At 40.3% G+C, this 9,283-nt stretch overlaps 2 protein-coding genes across 5 annotated transcripts in view; one reads left to right on the plus strand and one right to left on the minus strand.

The window, feature by feature from the left end:
• LOC137982078 (ZP domain-containing protein-like) overlaps positions 1–7,885 on the minus strand; it is a 17,343-nt gene extending 9,458 nt beyond the window's left edge. Inside the window, exons 1-4 of the mRNA XM_068829121.1 lie at positions 7,679–7,885; positions 4,133–4,244; positions 3,274–3,596; positions 1,046–1,084 (exon numbers count right to left, since the gene is read on the minus strand). Coding sequence (XP_068685222.1) covers positions 1,046–1,084; positions 3,274–3,596; positions 4,133–4,244; positions 7,679–7,748 — 544 coding nt within the window. The 5' untranslated portion in view covers positions 7,749–7,885. The remainder of the gene's footprint in view (positions 1–1,045; positions 1,085–3,273; positions 3,597–4,132; positions 4,245–7,678) is intronic.
• Positions 1–9,283, plus strand: part of LOC137982077 (uncharacterized) — a 39,246-nt gene that overhangs the window by 13,301 nt on the left and 16,662 nt on the right. For 2 of the 4 annotated variants that reach the window (XM_068829116.1, XM_068829119.1), the window contains exon 2: positions 2,626–2,729. The gene's annotated coding sequence lies outside the window, so the exon portion shown is untranslated. Of the gene's footprint in view, positions 1–2,625; positions 2,730–8,712; positions 8,793–9,283 lie in introns of those variants that run through there. The other 2 variants (XM_068829118.1, XM_068829117.1) reach the window with 2 other exon arrangements.

Here is a 9,283-nt window from a genome sequence, read left to right on the forward strand (position 1 = left end):
TGAGAACTGTGGACAATCTGTCGCGCTTGTAACTACTGAGAGTGATAAACAATCCACTTAACGTTTCGGAAATTCAAATAGCGTTTTACCTTCATGGCTGAATGAACAGAGCTGCTCGGCTGTTCCCAAACAACCCGCCCTTGTATTCGAATTAATCTATGAATAATCATATCCGTTTATATTGGTCCCTCGCAGATCATTCCAGCTTCAAGCTTAAAATAATCTGGCGCGATTGTTTGACCTACAAACAAACATTTCACCGAAAAAAACGCTTTCTTGAAATTTCTTGAAAAGCTTAGATTTAAAGAATACAACCAAAAACAAGAGTTTGCTTTATAAAGACCTTGAAGTCCATAAACAAGGAACAGCAAAAGCTAAATAAATTGAATAACATGCGATGAGGAACAAAATAGGGTGGTCTTTATAACAAATTAAGCGGCCCACGAAAATGGAGATTTCGAAAGATTTGATTACCAACAGGGTGAATCGAGGTTGCCGTATTTGGCGGCCTATCAAACGGCAGAAAACTTTTTACCATTTTTCATTGTTGACTTTGTGTAAAACTGATTTGAGCACGAGGTACCAAAACGAAGGACACGCAGATGACCCAAACAAAACAAATAAAACATGCATTGATGCAAGATTGCAGCCTCATACTGGAAAGACTGTAAAGGAAGATGCATGATGTAATTTGCATTTTAACCCTTAAACCAAACCCAAACAATTGCAGTTTTTTAAAAAACCGGACCGAGATTGCTGGGGCACGTTAACACCTTGAACTCAATCGTCTCGCCGTAGATTTCGCCACTAAACAATTCGCCAGTAAGGGTCGCATCGCCACCGTCAATGACCTTTCCATCATTCTCTTTACGACTGAACTTGTTGGGAAAAACAACGACACCATCTGTATTTTTCGTTCACATGATTACTGAGCGAGTGAGTCGTTGGGCTTGAGAACAATGTGATGGTGAATTGTTTGGTGGCGAATGTTTCTTTCTAGTGGCGAATTGATCGTTAACCAAGTTAAAAAATATATCAGACTTACTGGCTTCGGTATCCAACGTAATGTTGTCAACTGCGGACGCTGATGGAAAAATAGGAGAGCAACGATTAGTACACTTTACAGGTTAAACGAATTGAGCAAATTTCGATTATCATATGGTAATACTGCAGAGCAACAGATTATTTAAAATATTTCGGATAGGTGAAGTATCTTAGCTTTCTAATCAAAGCTAGTGCAGCAAAAATTGAATTAGAGCTAATCAGACATGAAATATGCGTTCTCTTTTTCAAGTTGCAGTGGACAACAACTTGTCTGATGATATCCTGTGTAAACAGAGGAGGCTCTTCGATAACATTCGTGCTTAAATGACTGTGAAGTGAATAAAAATTGGTTGCAGCAATTCTTAACAAGTCCGGTTAAAGAAACTGGAAATATTTAAAAGTAAATGTAATTAATGTCTTGGGACAAAACTGGGTCAAAATCCCTTGAGAAAGACGCTAAAAAACCATGATGTTGAAATTAGAGAGCAGTGGTTAATTTGCTATGTCTAAAGTAATACGTTCTTGATTTGGTTCCAACAATTAGTATATCATACCCAAAGTGAAGTAAAGCGAGATGCACAGAACAGCGAAGGCCTTCATTTTGTGTCTTTAGGGTCGAGCCGCGAACGATCGAGCTGAACACACAACACGTTATGCTCGTCAAGTGCCACTTCGCAGACTGCCTGCTCGACTGGCACACCTGGTTTCATTGGCAAACCCGTGTTAAAATATACGATCAATTAAGACACGCCATCCATTGAAAAGAGGCGCGTCCATTGTTTGCTGGTGGATCAGAACACAATGTGCATTTTCAGTTAAGAATGTTTGCGGCTTTTAATGATAAGCCGTTAGAGAATTAGGCATTGAATCTTGGTCGTCTTGGCCTAATAACATTACCGATAGCTAAGCTAATCAGTATCATCACTGGCCGTAAATTTTCTCTCGCAAAAACGATAAAAATAAACAAACGAAAGCTCTCGCACGATAAGTTCGTTTCCCTGACATGCTAGAGCGGACTTTTTAATTCAGAACGTACTCGAATGGTGAGAGCGTGAAACCGTAATCAAAGACCGTGAACTCAAACCAAAGTAATTCCACTTGCAAATAACAATGGCCCATTTCCGAGTTTGTGCATGTCTCAGTTTCAAAGCGATTCCTGGTGCACAACCATTCAAATCAGTAGAAATGAGTTGCGTATTCTTGTGCAAATCAAACTCATTCCCCTTTCAATAGCTGAGCACCAAGACTCGCTTCGAAACCGAGGCAAACAGCAACTCGAAAGTGGCTAATCCACAGAGTAAGTAAACCAATCATAAAGCAAAGCTAAAACATGTAGCCGCCGCTAAGCGTGGGAAAAACGTGTGCAACCAAATGACAATTGCTTGTATCTTCAATCAGAGCTGGATAAAAATGTGACGGAAGGATTTTAAGCCAATCACATTCAAAACAATTGCGACTTTAAAAAACCGCTCTCTGCAAGAAAAAAAAAATTGGTACGCAAAAGTTTCATCTTTGGTTACGTGCGAGGTTAATAATTATTCTGGGTAAATAACGGATGTTTTTGGTTTTCTTGTATTTCAGACTTTCAGATAATTTCGCAGGCAATGACTTTAACAAAATGGCCTCCGATAGCAGTTTGATCAGGCCCTTAGCAATAGACAACACAAGCTCCAAAGGATTTTTAGGTAAGAATTACATCGTTTTCCAAATGGACAGAAATCAATAATCGGTTGATGAAAAAAAAAAATTCGGAATAAACAGATAACCCACATATTTTACACCCAACTGGAAGAATACTACAAGTTGTCCAGATCAGTACCGCATGGACTATAAGCAGTGGACTATAAAATCAGCGATGAAAGCCACCGATGAAAATAAAGTTTCTCGTCAAGAAAGGATTCATAGCAGAAGCATGCATCAGAGAGCTGAGAGCAGATTTAGCAGGACAACCGTAAAACGGACATGTCTTCCTCTGGTAAATAAGAACATCATGATCAAGTTTTGTTCAAGAGAAGTTCAGAGCACAGACGAAACCCCCACTCTTTTCGATGTAGTGAGTATTGAAATTTGAAACTAGATGTCTTCCACGAAGAAAGGTATCTTTGACGAAAGTGGTGATAATCCTAAACCATTTCGTCGACAATGGAGAACCAAAACTGCTGGATGTATGGATCAGGGGAAATCTTCTTGGGGTGTGCTTTCCACTTCAATGTGAACTCGTCCACCTACCGATTGTGAGAAGGCCCGGAGGTGCTCCCTTCGGAGGGGCTCCCGTTGAAGGTGCTGCCGTGGAAGGTGTTCCCATAGGAGCATCATTGTCTTCGATTGTCACCGTTACCACTGACGGTGATCCAATTCTGACTCCTGGAGTAGCAGGACCATAGAAGCGAATTCCTAGCTGAAACGACTCGTCATTTTCGGTTATGGCATCGTCAATAATCAACACTCGATGAGTTTTCAAAGTGTCGCCAGGTCTAAACCTAACCATCACCGGTTGGTCGCTTAACAAGTAGTCTACCCCTGAGGTGGCTGTCAAATCTGTGGAAGTTAACCTAAAAAAAGGAATGATTGGATTACTGAGGAGGGACGGGTTGGTGATCCTTTCGCCATGGGTTCGTTCGTTCGTTCGTTAGTTCATTAGTTGTTCGTCCTTTAGTTAGTTCGTCCGTTCACTCTGTCACTCACCGATTCAATCACACAAACAGATTTTATTACCAGCAGTAATCAAAGATTATTGAGTTGCGTACGATCCCTGTTTTGTCATCGACGAGACATTTTCGGACACCCATCCTGGTATTGACCCCGTCCAACAGGACTTAACTTTCCTTGGGCAATCTGTGACACTATCAAATGAGATCGAGGGTATTTGTCCCAGAACAACAGGGTGTCCAAACGCTGAAATCGTATGGCATCACAATCGATACCCGAGGGACATTTCCGCGGAACTGAAAAGATTAGAATGCGTTTCTCCTCGAACGCAATTAGTGTCTTATTATTAGAATTTATTGTCAGTATTACAGTACCTTAATTGTTATTGCAAGGTCATTAAAACATTATTAGGTATTCTGGACTCTTTAGTCAATCTCACCGAAGACGAGCTGGCACGCTTGTATTACCAGTGTTCTCGATGGTGATCAAAGCCTCTGATGAAGACTCCGACACTCGAATGGTCGCCTTTGTAAACTGGAATACACCCGCCTCTAAAAGAAACGAGGTTTTTGGGTGATAAGTATGTGAGCCACAAGAATTAACAAATGAATGGATCACAGTGTTCATTAGTGCGACATGACATTTATATTACATGATGGATTAACGTTCTTACCAAACCACTCGTGAAATTTTAGCATTTTAATTCCAATCATTGCTTCGGCATAGGTTTTGAAACATTTATGAACAGCTCAGTAAATGTAAATGTAAATATGTGCGCTTAGTTGACCGCTCCCTACAAGGGCTTTTCAGGGTCAACCGGCTCAACGGGATCGGACCGAATGCATGTGAAAACGCCCACGGCTGCCGACATACGATCCATGTGGGATCTCGGAGCACCGCAAACCCAGCCAGATGTAATTGACTGGGAGTCGATTTTGCCCTCGATTTTGCTCAGTCACTTTCACTTTCGTCGTTATGCTTGCGGGGGGAGGGGGTAAGCTTTCCCTGCAATCCCGTTTCGGAACGTTTTCTCGGACACTACCCAACGAACGCCCATCAACGAAGCATGTCACGTTTGTAAACAGTGTGGATTGACAGTTAAGGTTCTCAAGTTAACAATCTCTGTAACGGCTTATTGTTTATCTTTCACTTTAGATGACTTCTGACTTGGTGAACCATGAACGAGACCTCTGAAATGTTGAAATGTTGGGACTTCCTAGGGCGCTATCTTGGGACTGAGATCTATGAACGACTTCTTGCATTGCGTGTATTATTCCTCGAAGCATTGTTACAAGACCACCTCTTGTAAAATAGTAATAATGATGCGATGACAGATAGCCGACTGTTCATTCTTCCTGCTTTCACTCTTCTTGTCAAGGTTTCTCCACAGTTCTTTTCTTGAGCTTTCTTGTCTTTGACAGCACATGTCCCCAACGTTGATCTCTTCTTTCTCTTATAAAAGGCTTGGCTCTATGTTTTCGATATATTTGACTTTTATCGATGAAGAATTTATTTATTTGTAAACTATTTTGGCCAGTAACATTTCTATGAAGATGACAACAACAACGCGTGGGTATTCTCGTGCCGTCTGTCATTCGAACACTTCAGGCGGATGGGTTGGCGCAGCGGTGAGATCTCTGCCTTCCAACCCTAAGGTCCCGGGTTCCATTCCCGGTTCTGCCGAGACTGGAATATTTGGCGACCTTCTTACCCGCTAAAGTTCACTCAGCTTTCCATCCTTCCGAGGTCGGTAAAATGAGTACCAGCATGCATGGACTGCTTAGAAGCGGCTGCTATTTGCGCCTGTATATGCTTCCAGTCCGCTGGAGGTAAATTGATCATTGTAAAGCGCCTTTGAGACGTTAGTAATAAGGGCGCTATATAAATGCACCACTTTACCTTTTTTTTTTTACTTCATCGTTGCCGCTTACTTGGTAGATAAATTTGCCATTAACAGCATTAACTTCAAAGTTCTTTTACTATCAGCCAATTCGCAAGTTTCTACTTAGCAATCATTTTTTTAATGGTTCGTGACTCATTTTATTTCACACTAATTACCAAAGAGGTGTATTGATAAACGGTTATGAAAGTTCGGTTCTATGTGAATAGACCTTGTCACGGTTTCTGACAGCAGGTTGGTTGTGGGGTGAATGTATGGGATTTTGGCCGAATTCAAACCTCTATAACTCCGCTACTAAGTGGCAGATTTAAAAATAATAAAACCATTTTCGTCATTTTATTAATATCATTCGCTCAACGGAAAATTAGATCATTGCACAACGCACAACGTCTAAAATTAAATATGAGAAATCGCCTTAGGCCGCTTCAAATTTCGTGGTAATTTGCATAATTTTGATTGCAAGGGTTCATGTGAAATTTACAAATTTCGTTTTACTTCACGAAAACAATCTCAATAAAAGTGCTTTTTGAGAAGTATTCTCGCTATCCGCAACCGTCAGACCTTAAAGGATTTTGAAGTCGGCAAAATTCCCTACATTCACTGTCAGAAACCGTGACAAGGTCTATTGCCGGTTTTCACTGTCACAACATCCATCATCAAGACCATTTAACAAAAAAAGTCAAGAATCAAAGAGGTAAAAGAAGATGAATATTCGAACAGTCTCGCAAGGGTTCACGTCTGTGCGATGTTTCGTGCGGAAGATATTCGAAGAAATGTTATACTCAAAAATCTCAGGCTTTGTATGGAGACACCATGTTTGTGTCCCTCTGAGGGGGACAAATATGGCGGCCGGAAGCTAACAAAAACACATGTCATCGAGTTTTGCTATAAAAAGCTTGTAGTCATCTTCTGAGGGCAAATAAACATGTATATGAGTACTTATTCTCATACATAGACTGTCCAGATTGCAAAATCACAACGGAAAAGTCACTTTTTTCACCTACGTGACAGCATTCTCGGCCGCAATTTTAATATCACGTCATGCAAAAGCTTAGAAATTCAACCTTGCTTTGTCACAAGACGAAAAACCCTATCAAACTGAAATATTGTGAAAAGATAAGTCTTCAGCTGTTCTAATAACTAACTAAACTAAAACCTCAAAAGGATTGATAATTCCTTATTTTTTAATTTTGATGACGTCACGTGAAAAACCAAGGTGCATTAAATAACTTAAGTATCAAAAAGTAACTTTCAGTCATTGTGATACAAGATATGTGTGGTTGACAAAGAAGCATACGCTTTCGAGTTGGCCATCGCGGGTACTTGTGCTACCAATGCACTATGAAGTTAATGCTGGAATTTGTAATTACACTTTATGTTTCAACTGATTGTCACACCATTGTCATTGTCACTTTATAACTATATGAATCCATAAACAATTTACAAATACGCAATCATGCAAAACACTGTTTGGCTTTAGAGCACAACACCGGTCAAAAGCAGCATACAACAATATAACTTGATCTGGTTGAACTAGTACTATAAAAATATGGGGAGGCATCAACTTACTGTAATTGCCACACCCCAACAATTGCCTGAAAGAGCGTGAAGTAAATCTACTATTCATAAAGCGAATATCGAGTTCGGTACGAGATAAACATTTAATGCACTGCTGGATTTAAAAGGCGACGAGAATTGGAAATATTTCCTGATTAAATTTCTATGTTTCTTATATTCTGTGTTTTCCCATCCCTTTTGGTTTTGGGTTTGTAAGTGCAAAAAGAAAAATTCAGGTTCGCAAAGCCTTGCAAAAAAAAAAAATCAGAGCTTACAGAAAAATAGACGCAGAGGTTACTAGTTTCAACGAGGCAGACGTTTAATGTGTGGTTCAAGTTGCCTCTTTGTAACTTTGAGGTAACACAATCAATTTGGAGACCAGATGCAATTATTAATTTCCATTGGCATGCAACCTGTGTCTGAGAAAGCGAACTACCGATGGAGACAATCCTCTTTTACGAAGAACTGCATTAGGTCTGGATTATAGAAAGCTATTTTCCAAAATAATAGACAATGAATGCAGAATACCTTGACCAATGCACGCGTGGACAACAAACGCCAGGAGAACAAATAACTTCGGAGACGAGTGCTTTTCCATCGCAGGGCTTTATCCTAGTTTGTCCACTTTGCAGTCTTGTAGGACCAACCAGCAGATGAGGTGAGTTTCGTAGGTTGAGAGATCAAGCGGTGGAGTATGATCTGGGAGCTTCGAACGGGTTGAATGGATCCGTCATATCAATTATAATGAGTGGGCTGTCAGTCTTAATCCTCGAGAGACGGCCAAGGATCAGTGAAAGTCTTGTGACGCCATACTCATTGTGTTAGTGAACGCCCTTCGTGAATTGCTTATGATGAAATATTAACGTAAGTTCAACCAGCCAGTTGGAATAGGCCTCAATGCAAGGGAAAATCATTTTGGATGGGATATTTCGTGTTTCTCGTCCTGCTAGAATGGAAATGTCCTATGCCTTGGAATGCCTGATGCCCGGCCTGATGAGTGTCTTGTTGACTTGCTAGACATCAAGCGGTGCCGACTAATTAGATATACAATAATCTGAGATAAACAACCCCTGGGGCAAACAAACTTCATTCCTGCGAAAATCCAGATATTTCTGAGGGCTTTGGGCCTCGATTTTAAAACATTTGAAATGGCTGAGTTTTCGAGCGATCTAAGTCTAACGTCTTGCACAAAATTTCGTGTAAACGTGCGTTTGTTTCATGCTGCTCATCTCTACATAACTGGGCCATTTGATGTTTTCTTGTTGCAAATGTCAGGTGGTTTATTTGTTTATTGATTGGAATGGAGTGGGTTTGATGGTATTAAAGGCTGAGAAAAGCGCCAGAGAAGTTATCATCTTACAATAACAATGTTCAGGATGACTGGATTGCTGTCATGTCTTCAATTGAAAGTATGTCATTTGTGGCCGCATGTCGTTTATCATTGACAGACGTAAAAAACGCAGGAGAAAAGGTGACATTCTTGGGTTACAGAAGTAATGACACAAGGCGTATTTGATCGATTATTTCTCACAAGCAACCGGAAATTCCCGTTGTAACGCGAGATGGTTTTGTCATAAGCTGGCCCTTCTTAGTATATCGTGCAGGCAATTGGCAACATGTGGTGAAAGAAGTCGATGAAGCGGTTAGTTTGTGGTTAAGTTATTGATATACCCTGCCATTTTACCATGGCTTCTAAAGGATTTAATTTTTTAGGTTCCGAGGAAAATATTCTGTCATGGATGCCAGAGGTTGTTTTTTTTGGTTGTGTTCAAAGCGTATCGTTCTGTCTCGATTCTATCTGACCTGTGACATCCCATGTAATAGGGGCACCCAACGTCAGTTTTCGGAAAATATCTGTTCGGAAGACGATTTGAGATCTAGAATTTTCGGAACACTTGCTGTAAAATTTCATACTTGCCTGCCTGTCCTAGGATTTTCGAACAACTAAAAAATGGTATAATTGCCCATTTTAAACAGATTTTTACCCAAAAAAGGTCACCTACAATTTTCGGGAGCCTTTTTTCTGGCTGAAATTTTCGAAAAGGTAAGTTTTGATCCCTATAATTTTCGGATCACTAGACTTTCAGCTAGGAAATCCGAACAGATCAAAAATTTTTAGGGGATAAAGATATG

Source organism: Montipora foliosa, chromosome 13 (assembly GCF_036669935.1).
Source record: "Montipora foliosa isolate CH-2021 chromosome 13, ASM3666993v2, whole genome shotgun sequence".
NCBI classification, from domain to species: Eukaryota; Metazoa; Cnidaria; class Anthozoa; order Scleractinia; family Acroporidae; genus Montipora; species Montipora foliosa.